Source organism: Somniosus microcephalus, chromosome 9 (genome assembly GCF_052327205.1).
Source record: "Somniosus microcephalus isolate GS21.2 chromosome 9, FLI_Smic_1.0, whole genome shotgun sequence".
NCBI classification, from domain to species: Eukaryota; Metazoa; Chordata; class Chondrichthyes; order Squaliformes; family Somniosidae; genus Somniosus; species Somniosus microcephalus.
In genome coordinates this window covers 132,596,721-132,623,525 of record NC_140995.1, presented here as the reverse complement: position 1 = coordinate 132,623,525, position 26,805 = coordinate 132,596,721, and the positions used below count along the sequence as shown (strand labels likewise).

The window sequence follows — 26,805 nt, the reverse complement described above, 5'->3', positions numbered from 1 at the left end:
TCCACCCTAATCCCACTTTCCAGCACTTGGTCCATGGCCTTGTGGTTACAGCACTTCAGGTGCATATCCAAGTACTTTTTAAATGTGATGAGGGTCTCTGCCTCTACCACCCTTTCAGGCAATGAGTTCCAGACCCATACCACCCTCTGGGTGAAAACATTTCTCCTCAAAACCCCTCTAAACTTCCGGCCAATTACTTTAAATCTATGCCCCCTGGTTATTGACCCTTCTGCTAAGGGAAATAGGTCCTTCCTATCCATTTTATTTAGGCCCCTCATAATTTTAGACACCTCAATTAGGTCTCCCCTCAGCCTCCTCTGTTCCAAAGAAAACAACCCCAGCCTATCCAATCTTTCCTCATAGCTAAAATTCCCCAGCCCAGGCAACATCCTCGTAAATCTCCTCTGCAGCCCCTCTAGTGCAATCACATCCTTCCTGTAATGCGGTGACCAGAACTGCACGCTCCGGCCTAACTAGTGTTTTATACAGTTCAAGCATAACCTCCCTGCTCTTATAGTCTATGCCTCGGCTAATAAAGGCAAGTATCCCATATACCTTCTTAACTACCTTATCGACCTGTCCTGCTACCTTCAGGGATCTGTGGACATGCACTCCAAGGTCCCTCTGATCTTCTGCACTTCTCAGTGTCCTACCATTTATAGTGTATTCCCTTGCCTTGTTAGCCCTCCCCAAATGCATTACCTCACACTTCTCTGGATTGAATTCCATTTGCCACTGTTCTGCCCACCTGACCAGTCCATTGAGCTCTTCCTGCAGTCTGCAGTTTTCTTCTTCATTATCAACCACACGGCCAATTTTTGTATCAACTGAAAACTTCTTAATCATACTTCCTACATTCAAGTCCAAATAATTGATAAGTCCTATGTCATCTAATTCTTTAATTAGTTAAAAGAAGTAATTTTGCACAGGCAGCACACTGGGTGCATCTTCCTGCCACAGCAGGCTGGTGCCACTGGGGGTAATTTTAACTTTTGCCAATAGTTTAAATATCGGATTAGCGCCCCCTATACACCTCTCTCGATTGTGAGTCTGCTACAGTTGATTTTCAGGTTGCTAGTGTTTGTGCAGGAACACGTTGTAGGTTACAGGGAAAGGTTGATAGTAAGCTTAGATTATTTTTATTTGAATGGGAGGACAGCAACAGATAAAATCTTTTATGTTTTATTTTTCATCTGAAGATGTAACCTGTTTTTACATTTGAATCACTCTTTTCATACATCTTTCACTTTCTATTTAACTATTAGCTTCTATTTTACATTAGTCAGTAACAGCACCACCTTTTACCTGTGTGGTGAGAGACTGGTGATAATTGCACCAGCAGTCAATTGGATCTGTGCTGGTAACGATAGGAACACTAGAGGGCGTTAGCAAACCACACAGCTTTGCACCCTATTACACTTGGTTCAAGTGCTGAAATCAGTCTTTATAGAATAACATAATGCGTCCTCCTTTAATTTAATCTGTTTTCATCTGTACTCAGAGCTCTAAGAACATTTATCATTAATGGCAATTACATTATATGATGCCCTTTATACCAGCTTGGCTAGGTGGTAGCATTCTTGCCTCTGGGTCAGAAGTCTTGGGTTCAAGCCACACCGCAGGATTTGAATACACAACCTAGGCTGAAACCTCAGTGGAGTACTGGTTTCTATAACAAGTGCCTGATCTGCAATGTCACTATTAAGATCGGGCAGCAAGTTGAAAATCTACCCCATTATATCAATAGTGCAGAAATCTGATGTACTGTTATTGATTTCTATTATGGACTAAAGTTTACTTGATTTAAATTAACTCAGTCAAATTTTGTACAGGAGTTTTTGTTCTTGAGCAACTGCATTGATTGAAATTGAGATATTATAGAGTAAACATGTTGAAAAATTCAAATTGGTATTTACATGCTCCAAATTTCAATTCCTTCATCACAGCTTTCAAGTAAGGAGGAAGAGCTCTCCCGAATCTACTCGGAGATACATTTGTTTGATCAGGACATTTCCACTCTGAAATCCCAGAATGCTCTGGAACAATCCCTCCGATCTGAGAAATGGCAGGAACTCTCCAGAATGTCCAGCTCTATGATGAAATTAACCGGGTCAATGAGCAGAAACATTAAAAAAAAAGCTTACTAATATTTAGTCAAAGTACAGTATCATTTACAGATTAATATAAATGAAATATATTAGCGAAAACCTGTGTTTTTTAACATACACTAAAGAATTTTCGGCAACCCTACTTTTTGTTTATATAACACAGTAAACTGCGACTTTGTACCAAAGACTATGAACAAATAGTGTTGCTCTGTTTGCTCCCTCAAGTCCTAGGGGTGCAGACTCGAGTGTATTTGGCACACAACTGGTTTAGCCATCTATTACCAAATCTGGCTGGACCACATCAATGTTGACCGGGCCTCACTCTCCTTTGCCAAGATTGCTCACTATTCTAGAACCATCTTGGAAAGTAAAGATAACCCCCGACTTCTTTTCATCATGACCAACCACTTCCTTAAACCCTTCTTTCTGCTCCATCCACCCTCATCTCTAACTACAAGTGCGAGGAGCTTGTGGATTTCTTTGTCATCAAGTCAGAGACCATCTATTCAGCCCTCGCTACTGCTTACCTCCCTTCCCCTTGCCCACCAAACCAAACCTCACCTCCCAGTCCCCCACCTTAACCTTGTATCCCATCTCACTTGTTTTTCTTCCATACCCTCTCTGAGTTTATCTCATCCACGAGACCCACTTCCTGCTCCCTCAACCCGATTTCCACTAACATGGTGACACCTCAACTTCTCTTTCTGGTCCCATGCTAGCTGACATCAACTCTCCTCAAAAAAACTCATCCTTGACACCACCCCATCTCTATCCTCCTTTTCCTGTCCAAAGTTCTTAAATGTATTGTCACCTCCCAGGTCCATGTCCATCTCTAGCAACTCCCTGTATGAATCACTCAAATCAGGTTTCCGCCCCTGCCTAAATGGGCCCAATCAAAGTCACAAACAACATTATCTGTGACTGTTATACATTATCCCTCCTCGTCCAGCTCAACCTCTCTGTAGACTTTCACATTGTCAATCGCACCAAAATCTTCCAAAGCCTCTTCTACATTGTCTCACTAGATGGGACTACTTTCACTTGGTTCCTCTCTTACACATCCGATTATGGCCACAACATCTCAATCAGTGGCTTCTATTCCCACCCCCACACCATCACCTCGGGAGTCCTCCAGAGATGCATCCTTGGCTCATCCTGTTCTACATCTACATGCTCTCCATTAACAACATTATCCACAGACATAAGCTCAACTTCCACACAATAGCTGATGATACCCAACTCTAGCTCTCTGCCATCTCTCTCAACCCCTCCAGTCCCTCTGTGTTGTCAGACTGCTTGTCTAACATCTGGTCTTGGATGAGCCACAGTTTCTCTAGGTAAACATTGGGAAAACTAAAGATATTGGCTTAGGCCGCAGCCACAAACCCATGTTATCGATTCCATTCCCCTCCCTGGTCACTGTCTGAGGCTGAACTAGAGACAGCCTCTGGTTCTATTTGACCCCAAGCTGAGCTTCTGAACTGATTTCCTCTCCATCACAAAAGCCACCTACTTCTACCTCCTTAGCATCACCCGCCTCCACCTCTACCTCAGCCCATCTTGCATTGAAACCCTCATCCATGCCTTTGTCACCTCCAGAATCAACTATTCCAATGCTCTGCAGACTGGCCTCCCATTTTTAACCTCTAAACTTTGGCCTATCCAAAATGTTGCTGCCCACATTATATACCACACCAAGCCCTGCTTCTTACCACCCCTGTCCTCGCCGACCTGTAATGGCTCCTGGTTCCCCAGCACCTCAAAATTTAAAATTCTCATCCTTGTGTTTAAATCACTCCATGGTCTTGCCCCTCCTTATCTCTGTAACGTCCTCCAGCATGTCAACTTTCCCCACTCTCCGAACTCTAACTCCGGCTTTTTGTGCATCCCCCTCCCTTCACCCTACCACCATTGATAGCCGTACATTTCAGCCGCCATGCTCTGAAATTTCCCCTCTGCTTCTCCACCTCCCTCTGCTTGTTCAAGACTCTCCTTAAAACTCACTTCTTTTAACCAAAGCTTTTTGTCATCTCTGCTAATATCTCCTTTTTTGGCTGGTGCCTATTTTTTCTTGCACTTCTGGGAAGCACCTTGGGAGGTTTCTCAATGTTAAAGGCACAATGTTTCCTACATTACAACAGTGACTACAATTCAGAAGTACTTCATTGGCTGTAAAGCGCTTTGAGATGTCCTGAGGTCATGAAAGGCGCTATATAAATGCATGTTTTTCTTTTTATAAATGCGAATTGTTATTATGTTATATTACAATGTTCATGTTGTCATAGAATTCAAGAACACCATATCATCTACAACTTCCTGTTCTGTTTTTCTTCATTCTTGAGTTTTTGCCAAAACAGGCCTGCTTGCGCCTTGGGATGAGTTGGAGCCATCGCAGGGCTCCCAGCTCCAATTGATCTTTCACCAAAATCCTGCTTTGCAAATTTAAACATTTTCCTGTGTGTTGCCAAACACTAAAATGTGTAGAAACATTGAAATTCTGATGCAATTTTCTAAATTATAAATAAACAATGGCCTTTTTTATAGCCAGATACTGTTTGTGGTGAATTTAAAAAAACACTACAGGGTAAACTTTCGTCTTCAGCGCATGGGCAGTAATCTGGCAGAAATCAGGTGGGATCTGTAAAGGGCAGGTGATCCGCTCCACCGGATTACCTCCCAGGCAGTGTTGACAAAGATCTACCCCACCGTACCTTAGATGGGACATTACACCAAGATCACCTCTGCGTGGATGTGAAGGATCTCATGCCACTGTTCAGCAAATAGCAGGTATGTCCTCTTTCCTCTCTATCATAAACAGATTAAAGGCCTGTATTCAGCAACTGTTTGTGGGTACTTGCTTTGTGCAAATTGGCTGCTGTAACTGCCGACACAACAACAGTGAATTGCACTCCAAAAGTAATCCTAAAGTTGTGAAATGCTTTGGGATATCCTGGGGACATGATAAGATGCTATATAATGCAGGTATCCTGGGGACATGATAAGATGCTATATAATGCAGGTATCCTGGGGACATGATACGATGTTATATAATGCAGGTATCCTGGGGACATGATACGATGCTATATAATGCAGGTATCCTGGGGACATGATACGATGTTATATAATGCAGGTATCCTGGGGACATGATACGATGTTATATAATGCAGGTATCCTGGGGACATGATACGATGTTATATAATGCAGGTATCCTGGGGACATGATACGATGCTATATAATGCAGGTATCCTGGGGACATGATAAGATGCTATATAATGCAGGTATCCTGGGGACATGATACGATGTTATATAATGCAGGTATCCTGGGGACATGATACGATGTTATATAATGCAGGTATCCTGGGGACATGATACGATGCTATATAATGCAGGTATCCTGGGGACATGATACGATGTTATATAATGCAGGTATCCTGGGGACATGATACAATGTTATATAATGCAGGTATCCTGGGGACATGATACAATGCTATATAATGCAGGTATCCTGGGGACATGATATGATGCTATATAATGCAGGTATCCTGGGGACATGATAAGATGTTATAAAGTGCAGGTATCCTGGGGACATGATACGATGCTATATAATGCAAGTATCCTGGGGACATGATACGATGCTATATAATGCAGGTATCCTGGGGACATGATACGATGTTATATAATGCAGGTATCCTGGGGACATGATACAATGTTATATAATGCAGGTATCCTGGGGACATGATACGATGCTATATAATGCAGGTATCCTGGGGACATGATATGATGCTATATAATGCAGGTATCCTGGGGACATGATAAGATGTTATAAAGTGCAGGTATCCTGGGGACATGATACGATGCTATATAATGCAAGTATCCTGGGGACATGATACGATGTTATATAATGCAGGTATCCTGGGTACATGATACGATGCTATATAATGCAGGTATCCTGGGGACATGATACGATGCTATATAATGCAGGTATCCTGGTGACATGATAAGATGTTATATAATGCAGGTATCCTGGGGACATGATACGATGCTATATAATGCAGGTATCCTGGTGACATGATAAGATGTTATATAATGCAGGTATCCTGGTGACATGATACGATGCTATATAATGCAGGTATCCTGGGGACATGGTACGATGCTATATAATGCAGGTATAGTTGGTATTACGTCCGTGAATGATTGAGACACGGACAGCAGGAGTTGAACAAAACAAGTCTTTACTGATGGAAGTCAATAGTGAAACTGAAAACAACAGAGGCTCACTAGCGCCTTTTATACAGGGGTGGTCACTGCCGGTACTGCAGTCTGAGACCTGTTAATCTCTTAAAGGTACATACACAACAATTCCTCCCCTTTCAGATAAACAGTACATAACATTCATTTAACAACTAAATGATAACTAATTACAATCACAATTACGGTTGCTAGATACATTGGTTAAGTTTAAGCAATTATAAGTTCAGTCTTTGAGGAGGCTTCCTGATTCTGTCTGGATAATGCCTCTTTAGGGTATCAGGTTCTTCTGGCAATGTTGAGTCGGGATCAATGTCGTTGTTTGGTTCATCTGCTTCCAATATTACCGGTTCTGCGGTAGCTGCAATTGGAACGTTGATTTCATTACCAGGTGTATCAGATCGTGGTGTGGAGTTGACGTTTTCCAGTGACTCTAGAATCTGGTCAGCATGGCGTCTTACAATGCGCTCCCCAACGTCCACGGTATACATGAGAGGCCCTTGTCGTGTACAAATCGTTCCTGGCTGCCATTTCTCAGTGCGGTAGTCCCGGGCCAAAACTGGTTGACCTATCTTAAAACTCCTGGTCGGCCTTTCATTCATATTCTGAAACTGCCTGTTCTCCACATCTCTTCAGACGTTTGGCTTAACCAAATCCAAGCGGCATCGTAGTCTTCGATTGAAGAACATCATGGCTGGAGTTTGGTTGGTAACCGCATGTGTCGCATTCCGGTAGGCAAACAAGAAGTTGTCCACCTTGTGTTGTAGGGGTATATCTTCATTACACATTGCCTTGATAGCCTTCTTGAATGTTTGGACAAACCTCTCGGCCAATCCATTAGTGGCTGGATGATATGGGGCAGATGTGTAATGCTTAACACCATTGTTCTTTAAGAACCTCCGGAACTCTTCAGACACAAACTGTGGTCCATTGTCAGAGCAAATCTGTTCAGGCAGCCCGTTCCTGGCGAATATGGTTCATAAAACTGCGATAGTTTTTTCCGTGGTGGTTGAGGACATTTTTATTACCTCTGGCCACTTTGAATGTGCATCCACCGCAATTAAAAACATCAAGTCCATGAAGGGACCAGCAAAATCAATGTGCACCCTTTGCCATGGAGATGAGGGCCACTCCCATGAATGAAGAGGAGCTTGTGGTGGGGCGTTTTGGACCTTCTGGCATCCTGCACAGCTCTTGGTCATCTCTTCGATTTCTCTATCGATTCCCAGCCACCACACAAACGCTCTGGCTAAGTTCTTCATTTTTACCCCACCCAGGTGACCCTCATGAAGCTCATTGAGCACTCTATCCGTCAACTTAGGTGGAATTACTACTCTGGATCCACACATCAAGGTTCCTCTGCACACTGACAGCTGTTCTCTTCTCGGCGAAAATGCTGGGAGCAGTGGTTCGCCATGTGCTGGCCATCCCTTCACCGTTAAATCATAGACCCGTGATAGTGTCGGTCATTCCGTGTTTCCTTTTCTATGTTTGCATTCGTCACAAGGAGACATTCGACTATGGTCGAGTGGAATAACTCCATTGGATCCACTGCAAGGTCTTCTTCTTCCACCGTCGGCAACGGTAGGCGTGACAATCCATCAGCATTTCCATGCTGTTTAGTTCCTTTGTACTCGATGTCATATTGGTGTGCCCCTAGGAAAAGGGACCACCTCTGCAGCCGTTGTGCTGTCATTATCGGTACGCCCTTCTGAGGGTTGAAAATGGAGACAAGAGGTTGATGATCGGTTAGTAGAGTAAACTTTTGACCGTGCAGGTAGTGATTGAACTTCTTCACCCCCCACACTAGGCTGAGGGCCTCTCTGTTAATCTGGGCGTAGTTACGCTCGGCAGAAGTTAACGAGCGTGACGCAAAAGCTATCGGCCTCTCTAAACCATCAAGGAATTTATGTGACAGTACCGCCCCAATGCCGTAGGGAGATGCATCACACGCCAGTCTGATCGGCAGTGCTGGGTTGTAGTGAGCCAATACTTCCCTTGAAGTGATTAAGTCCTTACTCTTCTGAAAGGCCCGCTTACAATCATCGCTCCATTTCCATGCTACACCCGTTCGTAGCAGGGCGTTCAGTGGGTGCAGAATTGTTGACAAATTCGGTAAAAACTTATGGTAGTAATTCACCAATCCGAGGAATGACCTCAGTTGCGACACATTTTCAGGCGCTGGGGCCTTAACAACCGCTTCAATTTTGTCAGGGGACTTATGTAACCCCTCTTCATCAATCACGTGGCCACAATACGATATCTGTTTCTTAAAAAATTCGCACTTGGGGCGGTTGGCTCGCAGCCCATGTTCCTGTAGTCTAGTGAGCACCTGTTCTAGGTTGTTAAGGTGTTCACTGTCATCTTCACCTGTCACAAGGATGTCGTCCAAGTAACACTGAGTCCCCGGAATCCCTTGCAGGACTTGTTCCATCGCTCTTTGCCATATCGCCGGAGCCGATGCTACTCCGAATACCAATCGATGATACTGGTAAAGACCTTTGTGAGTGTTTATCGTGAGATACTTCCTAGAGGACTCTTCAACCTCCATCTGCAAATATGCTTGTGTTAGGTCAATTTTTGTAAAACGCTTCCCTCCAGACAGTGAGGCGAAGATGTCTTCTATCCTTGGAAGAGGATATTGTACTGTGTGAAGGACTGGGTTCACCGTCACCTTGAAATCCCCACAGATGCGAATCTTCCTTGGCTCCCCGGACTTATTGCTTAACGTTTTCTTCATGACAGGAACGATGGGTGTCGCCCACTCGCTCCAGTCGACCTTAGACAACACGCCTGCCTTCTCCAGATTCTCCAGCTCTGCCTCGACGGCTGGGCGAATTGCATATGGTACCGGTCTTGCTTTGAAAAACTTGGGAACTGCATTCTCTTCTATTTTTATCGAGGCGGTTACGCCTTTAAGCGTGCCCAGTTCTTGTTGAAATACCTCTTTGGCGTTAGCTAAGATTGTTGACAATCGTCCAGGAGTGACGTCTTCATCTTTTTTACCGTCATTGCATGAATGGAGTGCCAATCTAAGTTTATCTTCCTGATCCATTCCCATCCCAATAATGGTGGTCCACCATTTGGCAGTATGTAGAGATACAATTTCCGTATTTTCTTGCCGTTGTATTCGACAGGCACCCTTATTTTCCCTCTGGGGTATACTTTTTGCCCCGTATACGTCGTCAAGATGATGGATGTCTCTCTCAAGGGTATGTGTGAAAATAGCCGCTCGTAGTCTCGTCGATTCATGATGGTTAGCGCTGATCCTGTATCCAATTCCATTTTAACTTGGGACCCTGCTATCGTGAGGGTGACCCAAATGGTTCGGTGATCCTCTTTTGCGATTACATTGTGAAGTTTGAGACAGCTTAGTCTCCTGTTCCCGGATTCACTATCGCTTATCTGGTCTTCGGAACTACTGTCCGTCATCTTTTGTACTTTCTTGTACGGTTCCTTAGTAGCCTTTTTGTTGTCGCTGGCCTTCTTCCCAGACCTGCAAACTCGTGCAATGTGTCCCATCTTCCCGCATTGCCTGCATATTTTGTCTTTGGACCAGCAGTCCTTCTGGTCATGGTTAGTTCTGCCGCAGTGATAACATTTTGCAAATCCCCGTGTCATTTCGTGGGTGCCGTATTCCTGTGGTTTTTGTTGAATTTCTGCAGCTCCCCTGGCTGCTGCTTCATACGATACTGCCACGCTGAAAGCCTTATCTAGCGTCAGCTCTTTCTCTGAGAGTAACTTCTTCTGTGTTCCTTCACTCAGGAGTCCACAGACAAATTTGTCCCGTAGGGTATCTGCCAGTCCTGCTCTGAACTGGCAGTGCTTTGATAGCTTGCGTAGTTCCGTAAGGTACTCAGCATTGCTCTCATCTTCATGCTGAGTTCTCCTGTGGAATTTAAACCTTCCTGCTATCAACAGCGGTGCAGGGTTTAGGTGTTCCTGTAGGACAGCAACAATTTCGTTAAAACTCTTCGCCTTCGGTTTGGCTGGAGTAATCAGGTCCCGCAATAGGCCGTACGTTCTAGTGCCCATTAAGTTTAGCAATATCGATGCCTTTTTCTCCTCCGCTGTTTTGTTTGCCTCGAAATATACCTCGACTCTTTCCACATACGTGGTCCAGTCCTCTATTGTATTATCAAAAGCAGTGATACAGCCAGTCTTCGGCATCTTGCAAATCTAAAATGGCGCCTCCCGCACTTTGCCTTCTTCCCCGCTGATTAAGATGGCGCCTCCCGTGCTTTGCCTTCTTCCCCGCTGTTGTTAGCGCTGCTTTCCGCGGTTCCCATTGCAACCTGCAGCTCCTCGCGGTTTCTTGCGCGTTTAATATTTCTTTTTTTATTATTTTCCCGTCGTGGAACAACCCTGTGGGACTCTTGCCTCCCTCTTCGCGGGTCTATACGCAGCCCGGCTTCGTAGCACCGGCCGCGCCCTGTGTGCTCCACCCTCTCTTCTTCCCAACAACGCTGCTCGGCCCCGTTGCAAACCACCCGCTCGAGTTCGCGACTGCCGCAGCCCAGGAAGGATCAGTGCACTACCTGCCACCAGCCCGATTAGCTGAAGCACCGTCGACAGGAACCAGGCCCCGCTTCCGACAGCTTCTCCAGCAATCTTCAACTCCGCAAACACAGGGGCGGATGCCCACGGTCGACGCCCGTTTCTACTGCCTCTTACTTTTCTTTCTGGCCTCGACCTCTGCTCACTTCGCTGTAGGAATGGATCCCAGGAGGTGGTGCAGACTGTAGGTAGGTTCGTATCTGCTCGTCGCCAGTATTACGTCCGTGAATGATTGAGACATGGACAGCAGGAGTTGAACAAAACAAGTCTTTACTGATGGAAGTCAATAGTGAAACTGAAAACAACAGAGGCTCACTAGCGCCTTTTATACAGGGGTGGTCACTGCCGGTACTGCAGTCTGAGACCAGTTATTCTTAAAGGTACTCTTAAAGGTACATACACAACAGTTGGCACATGATACGATGCTATATAATGCAGGTATCCTGGTGACATGATACGATGTTATATAATGCAAGTATCCTGGGGACATGATACGATGTTATATAATGCAGGTATCCTGGGGACATGATACGATGCTATATAATGTAGGTATGCTGGGGACATGATATGATGTTATATAATGCAGGTATCCTGGGGACATGATACGATGTTATATAATGCATGTGTCCTGGGGACATGATACGATGTTATATAATGCAGGTATCCTGGGGACATGATACGATGCTATATAATGCAAGTATCCTGGGGACATGATACGATGCTATATAATGCAGGTATCCTGGGGACATGATACGATGTTATATAATGCAGGTATCCTGGGGACATGATATGATGCTATATAATGCAGGTATCCTGGGGACATGATAAGATGCTATAAATAATGCAGGTTATCCTATTCTCTCACAACCTATCATTGTGAAGACAGATAATAGGAAATCCTACCCCGCCCAGGGAGCGACAACCAAACCTTTTCTGCATTTATTTAGAGGACCAGGGTGGGTGTGTTTGTATTGTTGCAGAGAGCGACTGTGTTGAAGACGTGCTTGCTGTTGTTGACCCAAAATGTGCCTGCGGATGCCAATTAGTCACCTAATAGTCAAGATATTTCAAACTATTGCACACTAAGAGGTTCACAGGAGCAGCTTATAACATGGTCTGTTCGACCTTCATGAAAAATTAACATCTGAATACAGTGGAATAAATATTAACAAATATTTCTGTTGGAATTGTTGCAATTCTTTCTGTGATTTATGGTAGTAGTTTGTGCTGTTGAAAACAAAGTAGTCGAGGTTCCTGCTCCTTTACAAATGATAAGGAGACTTGTTGAAAAAATTAAGGCACATGATTTTGAAAGGAATGTGGCAGCATGGTTAGGAAGTTGCTTGAAAGACAGAACACAGAGTACTAGTTATTGGTTTTTTTCCAGACTGAAGGAACAATACAAAAATAGGGAGCAAAGTTAACTGTGAAGAGGACGGTAAGTAACTTCATACCCTCCTATTTCTCATCTACATAGAATCATAGAATGATACAACACAGAAGGAGGCCATTTGGACCATCATGCCTGCTCTTTGAAAGAGCTATACATTTAGCCCCACTCCCCTGCTCTCTTCCCATAGTCCTGCAAATTTTTCTCCATCAATTATTTGTCCAATTCCCTTTTGAAAGTTATTATTGAATCTGCTTCCACCACCCTTTCAGGCAGGGCATTCCGCATCATAACAACTTGCTGCATAAAAAATGTTTTCCTCATGTCGTCTCTGGTTCTTTTGCCAATTACCTTAAATCTGTGTCCTCTGGTTACTGGCCCTTCAGCCACTGGAAACAGTTTCTCCTTATTTACATTATCAAAACCCTTCATGATTTTGAACACCTCTAACAAATCTCTCCTTAACCTTCTCTGCTAAGGAGAACAACCCCAGTTTCTCCAGTCTCTCCACGTAACTGAAGTCTTTCATCCCTGGTACCATTCTAGTAAATCTCATCTGCACCCTCTCTAAGGCCTTGACATCCTTCCTAAAATGTGGTGCCCAGAATTGGCCACAATATCCAGCTGGGGCCTAACCAGTGTTTTGTAGAAGTTTAGCATAACTTCCTTGCTTTTGTACTCGATGCCTCTATTTATAATGCTTTTTAACGGCCTTCTCAACTTGTCCTCCCACCTTCAAAGACTTGTATGCGTTCACCCCCAGGAATCTCTGTTCCTGCACTCCCTTTAAAATTGTACCATTTAGTTCATATTGTCTCTCCTCATTCTTCCTACCAAAATGTATCACTTCACGTTTCTCTGCATTAAATTTCATCTGCCATATGTCTGCCCTTTTCACCTATCTGTCTATGTCCTCCTGAAGTCTGTTACTATCCTCCTCACTGTTTTCTACATTTCCTGCAAACTTTGAAATTATGCCCTGTATACCTAAGTCCAGGTCATTAATATATATCAAAAAGAGCAGTGATTCCAACACCGACCCCCTGGGTGACGCCACTTCACACTTCGCTCCAACCTGAAAAACAACCGTTCACCATTACTACGATAGCAAAATACTGCAGATGCTGGAAATCCGAAATAACAACAGAAAATGCTGGAAAAACTCAGCAAGCCAGGCAACATCCGTGGAGAGAAATTAGAGTTGACATTTCGGGTCTAACCCTTTTTCAAAACTGGAAAGGAAATAAAATAGATCGAAGGCAGGGCTGCGATAGAACAATAGAAGTAAAAGAGACATTAAGAAGTATTCAAAACCAGACGAGATGGTAATAGGACAGTGGAGACAAAAGATGCCTCAGATTAGGTGTGAAGTGTACTGGCAGGATGAGAGACAGCTGCCATGTGGGAGAGAGAAAAAAAAGGAAAGGGGGGGGAAGGGAGGACCCAAAACAAAGGGGTGGAAAAAAAATATAAGTAAAAATGTAATAGGGGCCGAGGTTATGATCTGAAATTGTTGAACTCGATATTGAGTCCGGAAGGCTGCAAAGTGCCTAATCGGAAGATGAGGTGCTGTTCCTTGAGTTTACGTTGAGCTTCTGTGGAACAATGCAAGAGGCCAAGGACGGTAAGGTCCGAGTGGGAATGGAGCGGTGAATTAAAATGACAGGCGACCAGAAACTCGGGGTCACCCTTACGGACTGAACGGAGGTGTCCCGCAAAGCGGTCACCCAATCTGCGTTTGGCCTCCCCAATGTAGAGGAGACCGCATCATGAGCAGCGAATACAGTATACTAGTTTGCAAGAAGTACAAGTAAATCGCTGTTTCGTATTGGAACCACGATAGGGTTCCCCTTGTCCTCACCTTTCACCCCACCAGCCTCCACATTCAACGGATCATCCTCCACCATTTCCGCTACCTCCAAAGTGATCCCACCACCAAACGCATCTTCCCCTCCCCTCCCCTTTCAGCATTCCGTAGGGACCGCTCCCTCCAAGACACCCTAGTCCACTCCTCTATCACCCCAACAGCCCTTCCCCTTCACCTGGCACCTTCCTGTGCAAGCGCAGGAGATGTAACACCTGCCCCTATACCTCCCCCCTTCCCACTGTCCAGGGCCCCAAACACCCCTTCCAGGTGAAACAGCGATTTAGTTGTACTTCTTGCAATCTAGTATACTGTATTCGCTGCTCACGATGCGGTCTCCTCTACACTGGGGAGACCAAACGCAGATTGGGTGACCGCTTTGTGGAACACCTCCGTTCAGTCCGTAAGGGTGACCCCGAATTTCCGGTTGCCTGTCATTTTAATTCACCGCTCCATTCCCACTCGGACATGCTGCCCAATCTATCCGTCCCGCGATCTATCCACAGTCCCCCTACCTGACCCACAATCTCTCCCTCCTCTCTGTTCCCTGGATATGGCCTGGTGCCACAGGCCTTCCCGCCTGATGGCCAGCCAGCTGCTCAATCTAGCTGGCTGCTGGCCAAGAAACGGATTCCAAAAATTTAAATCAGTACCTCGTGGTTTCCTGGCTGCTACACCTCCACGCACCCCTACCCACAATGCCACCCCCCCACCCCACCCCACCTTCCCGTAAACATTGGGCCCAATGTAAGGATGTGTTTTGTTTATTGATAAATTTTAAGCTTTGTTGAAGCCTGGCTGGCCTCCCACATTCTACCCTACGTAAACTTGAGGTCATCCAAAACTCAGCTGCCCGTGTCCTAACTCGCACCAAGTCCCGTTCGCCCATCACCCAGTTAAGCAACGCCACTATTTCAAAATTATCATCCTTGTTTTCAAATCCCTCCATGGCTTTGCCCCTTCCTATCTCTGTAATCTCCTTCAGCCCCACAACACCACCCCCCCCCCCAAGATATCTGCGCTCCTCTAATTCTGCCCTCTTGAGCAGCCCTGATTATAATCGTTCAACCATTGGTGGCCGTGCCTTCTGTTGCCTAGGCCCTAAGCTCTGGAATTCCCTGTCTAAACCTCTCCACCTCGCTACCTCTCTTTCCTCCTTTAAGACGCTCCTTAAAACCTACCTCTGACCAAGCTTTTGGTCACCTGCCCTAATTTATCCTTATGTGGCTCGGTGTCAAATTTTTTGTCTTATAATACTCCTGTGAAGCACCTTGGGACATTTTACTACGTTAAAGGCACTATAGAAATACAAGTTGTTGTTGTTGTTACCTTTGTTACTTACCAATAGATGTATCTGTTGAAAATAATGAACTGTGTCTTATTCTTGAGATATAGCCGTGAGTTAGTAGCATATGAATGTTATAATGTGTTCATCTGAAATTCCCTTCTCCGCTATTTTAGTAGAGGCATTAACTCATTTACTTGAACCAGCTTAATGCCTCCATTAAAATTTCAGACTAAAACTTGAAGAAGATGAAATTGGTCTTCGGCGGTAGTACAAATCAGGCGATAGCGAATCGGCAGCCCATTTTACATCCCACTTGATTATCTTTTGTGCTATTGCCAAGACCAATTCCACCTTCTAAGTGTCCGTACACTTGCATTCTGTGGTGACATTTCGAGGCCACAATTTTCTTAAAGAAATTGAAAGAATAGTTTGCTAACTTGCAAAGGATGTAGGAAAATGCGGGTGTTTTACACGCTCCGTATAGAAAACCACAGCAAGCTGCTTAAATATTGTAAAGAAATGTACAATTGAAGTAGGAAAATCATTTAAATAAAGAGGCAGTGTATTAAAAACAGAAAATGCTGGAAATACTCAGCAGGTCAGGCAGCATCTGTGGAGAGAGAAACAGAGTTAACGTTTCAGGCCGATGACTTCCATCCTATCACAGACCTTCCCTTTTGTTCTTTCCTCTTCTCCTCCCCCCTTTCCCTGCCCCTGCACTTGCTTAAAAACTTGTTCGATCTCCAGCTTTTTCCAGTTCTGACGAAGGGTCATCGACCTGAAACATTAACTCTGTTTCTCTCTCCACAGATGCTGCCTGACCTGCTGAGTTTCTCCAGCATTTTCTGTTTTTATTTCAGATTTCCAGCATCTGCAATATTTTGCTTTTGTAAGAGGCAGTGTATGTCCACTACCAGTAGAGGCCCTCAGTTAGTCCCAGTCCCCTGCAAGTACTGCAACTAGAAAATGTGCAGTAGATTATCTAGTTTCAATAATGTCTGATTTTCAGCAGTTACAGATTTTAAAATTAACTTTATATATTGTATTTAACATCACATTGTGTAAAACATAATAGCACCAGAATTCCAATAAGCCATGGAAGCCACTGTTGCGACCCTCAGCCAGATCTTGCACTCGCCCTGCCTTGCCGATGCTGTGTAATACCGACCCCACTCTAATTTGCCTCACAGGTTTTTCAGGATCTGATAGCTGCCATTAGGCCAGTGGGAACACAGATGCAGGGCCCAGTGGAATGGCGATGCAGGGGCCAACCTGCTTGAGGCTGCTGTTTCTCAGGACAGCAGCACATGCTAGAACATAAGAACATAAGAAATAGGAGCAGGAGTAGGCCAATCGGCCCCTCGAGCCTGCTCCACCATTCAATAAGATCATGGCTGATCTGATCCTAACCTCAAATCTTCTATCACTCTGCATCCACCCGAACCCATGTGATCTCCCGGGAGAGGCGAAAAACCAGATAAAGACCCAATGGCCAATTTGGGAGAAAAAAATCTGGGAAATTCCTCTCCAACCCATCTAGGCGATCGAAATTCTTCCAGGAGATCACTCTGTCCCTATATTTTCTACAGTACTTACCTTCTGTAAAGACGATCTCCACCCCAGCCAGGAACAGGAATAAAACCATCTCCTGAAATCTAACACAGAATTAGAACACAGTAGGAGCAGAACAAGGCTACACGGCCCCTGGGCCCACTCCACTACCCACAGGGCCATGACCATTCCGAACCTAGACTCATGTCCAATTTCCTGCCCGCTCCCCGTAACCCTTAATTCCCTTTACTTCTAGGAAACTATCTATTTCTGTTTTAAATTTATTTAATGATGTAGCTTCCACAGCTTTCTGGGGCAGCAAATTCCACAAACCTACCACCCTCTGAGTGAAGAAGTTTCTCCTCATCTCAGTTTTGAATGAGCAGCCCCTTATTTTAAGATTATGCCCCCTAGTTCTAGTTTCACCCATCATTGGGAACATCCTCACCGCATCCACCCGATCAAGCCCCTTCACAATCTTATATGTTTCAATAAGATCGCCTCTCATTCTTCTGAACTCCAATGAGTAGAGTCCCAATCTACTCAACCTCTCCTCATATGACCACCCCCTCATCCCCGGGATTAACCGAGTGAACCTTCTTTGTACTGACTCGAGAGCAAGTATGTCTTTTCTTAAGTATGGACACCAAAACTGTACGCAGTATTCCAGGTGCGGTCTCACCAATACCTTGTACAATTGCAGCAATACCTCCCTGTTTTTATATTCCATCCCCCTAGCAATAAAAGCCAACATTCCATTGGCCTTCTTAATCACTTGCTGCACCTGCATACTAACTTTTTGAGTTTCGTGCACCAGGACCCCCAGATCCCTTTGTACTGCAGTACTTTCCAGTTTCTTGCCATTAAGATAATAACTTGCTCTATGATTTTTCCTGCCAAAGTGCATAACCTCACACTTTCCAGTATTGTATTCCATCTGCCAAATCTCTGCCCACTTACTTAGCCTGTCTATGCCCCTTTGCAGGTTTTTTATGTCCTCCTCACTCACTACTTTCCGTCCCATCTTTGTATCATTTGCAAACTTTGATATGTTACACTCGGTCCCCTCCTCCAAATCATTAATATAGATTGTAAAGAGTTGGGGACCCAGCACTGACCCCTGCGGAACACCACTAGTTACTGGTTGCCAATCTGAGAATGAACCATTTATCCCAACTCTCTGCTTTCTGTTAGAGAGCCAATCCTCCACCCACGCCAGAATATTACCCCCAATCCCATGATTTTTTATCTTGAGCAATAATCTTTTGTGTGGCACCTTGTCAAATGCCTTTTGGAAGTCTAAATACACTACGTCCACTGGTTCCCCTTTATCCACCCTGTATGTTACTTCCTCAAAAAACTCAAGCAAATTTGTCAAACATGACTTCCCCTTCATGAAACCATGCTGAGTTTGTCCTATTAAATTATGTTTATCCAAATGTCCCGTTACTGTCTCCTTAATAATGGACTCTAACATTTTACCAACCACAGATGTTAGGCTAACAGGTCTATAGTTTCCAGCCTTCTGCCTACTACCCTTTTTAAATAAGGGTGTTACATTAGCAGTTTTCCAATCTGCCGGGACCTTTGCTGAGTCCAGTGAGTTTTGGAAAATTATTACCAATGCATCCACAATCCCTACCGCTACTTCCCTCAAGACCCTAGGATGCAAGCCATCAGGTCCAGGGGATTTATCCGCCTTGAGTCCCATTATTTTACCAAGTACCACTTCCTTAGTGATTTTAATCGTATTTAGTTCCTCCCCCCCTAGAGCCCCCTGTTTGTCCAGTGTTGGGATATTCTTAGTGTCCTCTACTGTAAAGACTGATACAAAATAATTGTTCAGTGTTTTTGCCATCTCCATGTTTCCCACCATTAATTTCCCGGTCTCATCCTCTAAGGGACCAACATTTACTTTAGCCACCCTTTTTCTTTTTATATAACTATAGAAACTTTTACTGTCTGTTTTTATATTTTTTGCTAATTTACTTTCATAATCTATCTTCCCTTTCTTAATCAATCTTTTAGTTATTTTTTGCTGTCTTTTAAAGACTTCCCAATCTTCCATCCTCCCACTAGATTTGGCTACCTTATATGCCCTTGTTTTTAGTCGGATACTATCCTTAATTACTTTACTTAGCCATGGATGGCTATCTTTTCTTTTACACCCTTTTTTCCTCAGTGGAATATATATTTTTTGGAAGTTGTAAAATAACTCCTTAAATGTACACCACTGATCATGTACCGTCTTACCCTTTAATCTATTTTCCCAGTCCACTCTAATTAATTCCACTCTCATACCTTCATAGTCTCCTTTATTCAAGCTCAGCACGCTTGTTTGAGATCCAACCTTCTCACCCTCTAATTGAATATGGAACTCAACCATGTTATGGTCACTCATTCCAAGGGGATCCTTTACTAGGACATTTTTAATTAATCCTGTCTCATTACACAGGACCAAATCTAAGGTTGCTTGCCCCCTGGTCGGTTCAGTTACATACTGCTCAAGAAACCCATCCCTAATACACTCAATGAACTCATCCTCAAGGCTGCTCTGCCCAATTTGATTTGTCCAGTTAATATGATAATTAAAATCCCCCATAATTATAGCTGTTCCCTTATTACAAGCCTCAACTATTTCCTGATTAATACTCCGTCCAACAGAGTTGCAACTGTTCGGAGGCCTATAGACTACACCCACTAGTGTTTTTTTCCCCTTATTATTCCTTATCTCCACCCAAACTGTTTCACTATCCTGCTCCTTTGACCCAATATCATTTCTCTGTATTATAGTGATTCCTTCCTTTATTAACATAGCCACCCCACCTCCTCTCCCTTCCTGCCTGTCCTTCCTGATTATTAAATAACCTGGTATGTTTAATTCCCAGTCATGGTCACCCTGCAGCCATGTTTCTGTAATGGGCACAAGATCATACCCATATGTCATTATTTGTGCCGTTAACTCATTCATTTTGTTACGAATGCTACGTGCATTCAGATAAAGAACTTTCAAATATGTTTTGTAACACTTAGTTCCTGTTTTTTCCCTTTTTAGTACTTTACTTTTTACTCCATACCTTCTGTCCCTTCCTGACACATTCTGTTTTTTAATTCCCCCACTGCTACCTAAGTCTATGACCTTCTCTGTTGTCATTTCTATTATTTGCTCTCTAGAAACCTCCGGCCTTCTCCCTCAGAGCAGCCGCCAGTGACACGCAGGAAGCAACACCAGGCTGCCCAGGCAGAAAGAAGCTCAAGAGATCCAACCAGCAGCAGCTCCCTCCCAGGATCAAGCTGCCGCAAGAGAAAGGTCGCCTCAGTCTCCTGGGCCTTTTGTACCACAGGAATAGCCAATCACCTCTCGCAATACTGCCCAGAGGTTGCACCAAGGAGGAGCAATAGAATAAGAGAAAGAAGGACACATTTAGAAGCCATAGGGAGGCATGGTATGAGAAAAGAGTAGGGTGACATCTGTTCACTTATGAGTTAATTGTAATAAAGGAGAATAATTAAGACTTGGTTGTTCATGTAGGGGCAAAGAAATTTGTGGTAATATGTACTGGGTTGAAGGATTTGTCATTTATTTGAAGGTGGGAGAGAAGAGGTTATGTGAGTTCTGGGGAAGTTACTATGTTAAACAAATAGAACACTTCATGGTAAGTTGTGCTTTGATGTCCCTTGCAGCCGTTACAGGAGTAACAGAAACTGCAAGTACTTATAATGAGTCTTCAATAAAAGGTACACCCTCCCTACCAAATCTATATATATAAAGCGGTCGATCTGTCTGTCTTTCCGTCTGTCTGTCTGTCTGTCTGTCCGGCTATACACTCTAAAGTTATAGAGCGTGCCTAAACGTGCATTACATCAAAAGAAAGCTTACGATTCCAGAATAAGCGTATTTACATTTCGGCGAGACAAAAATTGCACCCGCGGTATCCAAAAAACATTCAAAATTCCGCTCATTAGCATAGAGTAACTTTAAGGTCGACCAATCGTACGGTCGAGCGACCCGACAGTCGACCAATCGCTGCATGGCGGGGGCGGGTTCGTCGCGCGTGCGGGCCCTCCTAGAGTTGAGTGACAGGACGATTGACCAATCCTACGCTTCAGTGACATGACGGTCGCCCAATCGGTGCATGTGTGGGCGGGCCTTATCGTTCTGAACCGAGGTGAGTGGCCACCATCTTGATTCCATTCTTTTTCCCGCTTTCTGCGTGTTTCTTTTCAAATCTACATTTCCAACAAAAAAAAATTGCTTTTATTAAATTGTTTTTTTAAAAAGTTCATTAATTTGTAAATATTTTCTCTAACCTGATGATTCTTTTTCCTACCTTTCCCAGTTTTTGTAAGGCCTCAAAGCCTAGGCCTCAAAGCCTGGGCCTCTCCTGCCCTACCACGCCCGAGCTAGGTAATTGTCCCACGGCTTCTGGTAAGCTCCTCGCCCCCCCCCCCAGTCCCCCCCGTCATGTTACCCGGGGCAACAGCGTCGGCCGTGAGGGTCACAGGACATGCACAGGGTGCGCGCGCAGCAGGTGACGCACAGAGCGTGGGAAGCCAGCAGCTCAGATGCGGCGTCTCTCTTCCCCGTTCGGTGGTCTTGGAGCCGGCTCGGGCGGGGGGGCGGGGCTCGGAGAGTGGGGCTCTCGGGAGTGCGGGGCGGGGCGGCCGGGGCTCGGAGAGCGGGGCTCTCGGGAGTGCGGGGCGGGGCGTCTGGGGCTCGGAGAGCGGGGCTCTCGGGAGTGCGGGGCGGGGCGGCCGGGGCTCGGAGAGCGGGGCTCTCGGGAGTGTGGGGCGGGGCGGCCGGGGCTCTCGGGAGTGTGGGGCGGGGCGGCCGGGGCTCGGAGAGCGGGGCTCTCCGGAGTGCGGGGCGGGGCGGCGCGGCCGGTGTTCGGGAGGACGGGGGCTCGGAAGAGGGGAAAGGGTTACCCCGGCAACCGGGCATGGCCATTTCTCACAGCCTCAAGCCGGCTCACGCCTGTTCCCGGGGCTTGGCTCCATTTCTGGCCGCGGGCCACTCGCCCTCTCTCCTTCCCTCTGTCTCTCTCTCTCTCCTTCCTTCCCTCCCTCCCCCTTCTCTCCCCCTCTCTCCCCTCCCTCCTCCCCCTCCCTCCCTCCCTCCTCCCTCCTCCCCCCTCCCCCAGTCGCTCTCTCTCTTCCCCCCAGTCGCTCTCTCTCTTCCCCCCAGTCGCTCTCTCTCTCTCTTCCAACAACAACATGCCCTCGAAAAAGCCTCGGCACCGCCGGGCACTCCAGCTAGTTTAATATATAATAGACTACTAGCAGATCTCCTATGGCTTTTCTCACAGTGAAGGTCATTTTGATTGTGCGATAGTGTAAAACGCAGCCCGTTTTACGTCTCTTCACGTTTTTATTTCCACAAATACAATATTGTGTCACATGCATGTTTAATAATGATAATGTACTTGGCTGATCCTAGCTCTTTATTAATTCATTAACATTTGCTAACAGTGTTGAAATAACATTAATGCATTCCATAGCATTTACCTCTGCCCCTGTGACAAAAATAGAGGTCAATGGGTGAAAGAGATTGATCTTAAACTGCTTGAGTTGTTATTTGAGTCCCCAGATGAGATTACTTTTATTGTAATCACCCTCACTTACCCATTTGCTGCCTATAATTTTCCTCACTTTTTTTTCATTGCCCTCCTCTTTGAGTGTCAGCTTGTTTCAGTTGGTACCACTCTTGCCAGTGAGACAGAAGGATGTCACATAATGTTACAGCACAGAAAGAAGTCATTTGCCCATCAAGTCTGTGCCAGAGGGGAGAAGGGTAACATGTTGATGTGAAGAGGGCTCTGGCTCCCACCCACCCCAAACATGGCCCTCAAAGGAACCCAACGTAATGTTTGTAAAACCATGCATATCAGTCAAGCCAGTGGTGGCTGTGGGGGTCCAAGCTGGGATTGAGTCCTGGGTCCCAAAGAGGAGGCAAGTTATTTTTAAAAATCATTAAGGGACCTCTCCCTGACCCAACAAATGCAATTCAGCATAAGGGCCAGCATCGCTGGCTTGAGGATTTACAGTGTAACGCTTGGTAGCTACCTGTTTGAGAGATAACATACATTTTCCTCCTGCCAACACTTTTAGTTACTATTCCTCATTTAAGTGACTGTGCCATTTTATTATTAGTATAACTAATCTTAAATACATATTAGGAGACTCCTACCACGGCACAGAGGACATCAGTGCCCAGTCACAGTGGAAGACCTTCAAAGACTTAATGAATCCTTACTCACGCACATTGCTTCTTTGTGGGCACTGGTGCATTTTCGCAATCATTTTTAACCATTTTACATTGAAAAAATATCACACTGTTAGAATTTATGTCTACTGTAAAGGTAATACAGTGCAATGTTTTAATATTAGAAAATGTTATCAAAACCTAATATAAAATAAACATTGGAAAAGTTAACCCTACAGTGGAAAAAATATCAGAAGACTTGTGCAGGTTGCGTTATGGTAACTGAATATGATTAATGGATTAAGTGTAAGCAAAGCAGATATGCATTCACTGCAGCATTCATTGCTACAATCCAATGGGAATCTTTTGTGTAAACATGGTAATTATACATAACTTGCTACACTCGGCCCAGAGTGTTCTGTACTGTACACCGTAAACACCTAAAGTACCAACGTAAATGTCCACTGAACTCGAGTCCATTCGGTATTTGCTGCAGTTTGATAGTTATTAATTATTTGATGAAATGAATGTTTTCCGATGCTTCTCAGTTACTTCAGGAAATGTTAATAGTTTCAGTAAATGCAGAGCATAAGGTGAGGTTTCAATTATTCATCTTCTTTTCCATTCATTTTATATTCCACTGATACCCGCCAAACACACATGCTCTTCAGCAAAGGTTTGTCTTTGTGCTATGTCTGTTCTCTTCAGCAATCTTGTAATTTATGGCAAATATGCAATAAAAAAATAACCAAAGATGCGCAACTCAGGATCATTTTAATATTAATATTTGCATCATTGCAATTATATCTGAATAAATAAATGAGCTCCCAGAATTGAAACATCCATTCTAAAATTAAGTTAAATGCCCAAGTGGAAAACGACCCCAGCTGCTCTTGGGTTTAAACTATTTTTGGAAGCTGAAGAATGGCTTTCGTTACTTGCGTACCCTAAATCTTGTTTTGAAAATCATTAGATAAAAAGCTCTTTAAAAATGTTGTAAAAGCAAAAATTACACAAGCAACTTGGATTGTCTTTTAAGTTTCAAGGGATATACAACCAGATTTTGTGAGACGCTTTCGCGAACTATAAAAGTTTGCTTAGAAATTCATTTCTCCTTCTTGTATTTGCTTTCTAAAACTTATTTTCATTCGCCCGCCGTCTTTCTGTTATCTTAAACTAAAAGCAGCCCTGCCTTGAAATTAAACTGAATAAAATATATATTTTTTAATTACCATTCGTCAAATTGATTGATAGACTTTTGTTAGGCAAAGGATATGACGGGTTCCGGAACCAAGGCAGGTAGATGGAGTTGAGATACAGATCAGCCATGATTATATAGGATTACATAGGATATATGGCACAGAAACAGGCCATTCGGCCCAACCAGTCCATGCCAGCATTTATGCTCCATTCGAGCTTCCTCTCGTCTTTCCTCATTGAACCCTATAATCATAACCCTTTATTCCCTTCTCCCTCATGTGCTTAGCTAGCCTCCCCTTAAATGCATCTATACTACTCGAGTTCCACATTCTCACCATTCTCTGGGTAAAGAAGTTTCTTCTGAATTCTCTATTTGATTTCTTGGTGACTATCTTATATTGATGGCCTCTAGTTATGCTCATCCCCACATATGGAAACACTCTCTCTGTATGTACTCTATCAAAACCTTTCATAATTTTAAAGACCTCTATTAGGTCACCCCTCAGCCTTCTCTTTTCAAGAGAAAAGAAACCCAGCCTGTTCATCTTTTCCTGATAGGTATACCCTCGCATTTCTGGTATTATCCTTGTAAATCTTTTTTGCACCCTCTCCAGTGCCTCTATATCCTTTTTATAATATGGCGACCAGAATTGTACGTAGTACTCCAAGTGTGGTCTAACCAAAGTTAGATACAAGTTTAACATCACTTCTCTACTTTTCAATTCTATATCTCTAGAAATATACCCTAGTGCTTGGTTTGCTTTTTTTAATGGCCTTATTAACCTGCATCGCTACTTTTAGTGATTTGGGTATTTGTAATCTGAGATCCCGTTGCTCTTCTATCCCATTTAGATTCTTATTTTCCAAGTAATATGTGACCTCCTTATTTTTCTTACCAAATGTAATACCTCACATTTATCTGTGTTGAAATTCATTTGGCAATCATATGCCCATTCTGCAACTTTATTTAGGTCCTCCTGTAATTTGTTGCAGTCCTCCTCAGTATTGACTATCCCCCCCAATTTGGTGTCATCCACAAATTTAGAAATTGTGTTTTTGATTCCAAAGTCTAAATCGTTAATATAAATTGTGAACAACAGTGGTCCCAGCACTGATCCTTGTGGGACCCCACTTTCCACCTTCTGCCACTCTGAATAGCTACCTTTAACCCCTACTCTCTGCTTTCTGTCCTGAAGCCAGCTAGCTATCCATTCTGCTACTTGTCCCCTGACTCTGCATTCTCTGACCTTATTCATTAGTCTATTAAGTGGTACCTTCTCAAAGGCCTTTTGGAAATCTAGATAAATTACTTCTACTACATTGCCCTTATCTACTCTCTCTGTACCTCTTCAAAGAATTCAATGAGGTTGGTCAAGCAAGACTTTCCTTTTTGAAATCCATGCTGACTATTCATTATTATATTTTTGGTTTCTAGATGTTCTTCTATTTTCTCCTTTAGTAGGGATTCCATCATTTTTTCTTCCGATGTTAAGCTGACTGGTCTATAGTTCCCTGGACATGTTATATCCCCCTTCTTAAATTTAGGTATTACATTAGCTATCTGCCAGTCCTCTGGTACTACACCTTTTTCTAATAAATTATTAAATATGTGTAATAGTGCCTCTGCTGTCTCTTCCCTAGATTATTTTAAATTGCACTGATGTAATCCATCTGGACCAAGGGTTTTATCCTCTTTGAGTTCAATTCATTTATTTAATATTTTCCTCTTTCATTTAAATGCGGTTATATCATTTCTAATCTCAACTTCCGATGTCATGTCCACCTGATCTGTCTCCCTGGTAAATACTGAAGCAAAGTAATTATTTAATATTTCTGCCATTTTGCTATCACTGCCTGTGATTTTATCCCTTAGTGGCCCTATTCCCATCCCGACTTTCCTTTTTTTATTGATGTGCCTGTAGAATATTTTACTATTTTGTTTTATGTTCCTTGATAATTTAATTTCATAGTTCCTCCTTGCCTTCCCAATTTTTTTTGACTTCTCTCCTCATCTCTTCGTATTGTCCCTTGTCATGCTCTCTCCTGCTGTATGTTTCCCATTGCTATTCTACATCACTGTTTGCCAACATGGTTGTCCATTTTACTTTCCCAAGCTCTATTCTCAGCCCCTCAAGATTGGCTTTCCTCCAATCTATTACCCTGATCTTCATCATACTTATGTCCTTCCCAATTATTATCTGAAAGCATATATTATGGTCACTATTGCCTAGATGTTCCCCTACTTTTAGTTCTCTTATCTCATTCCCCATTACTAGATTCAGTAGCGGATCTTCCCTCGTCAGGCTCCTTACATATTGGGTCAGAAAGGAGTCCTGTACACATTGTAGGAACTCCATTCCCTTATCCCCTTTACCTACCTCTTCCAGCCAATTAATT

At 43.9% G+C, this 26,805-nt stretch overlaps 1 protein-coding gene across 3 annotated transcripts in view; it reads left to right on the top strand.

The window, feature by feature from the left end:
* LOC147112699 (uncharacterized) overlaps positions 1-20,702 on the top strand; it is a 139,614-nt gene extending 118,912 nt beyond the window's left edge. For 2 of the 3 annotated variants that reach the window (XM_085997213.1, XM_085997212.1), the window contains one exon: positions 20,181-20,702. In XM_085997213.1, the coding sequence (XP_085853339.1) occupies positions 20,181-20,408 (228 nt within the window). In that variant the 3' untranslated portion in view covers positions 20,409-20,702. Of the gene's footprint in view, positions 1-1,946; positions 4,863-20,180 lie in introns of those variants that run through there. The other variant, XM_085997214.1, reaches the window with a different exon arrangement.
* Positions 20,703-26,805: the final 6,103 nt, after the last annotated feature.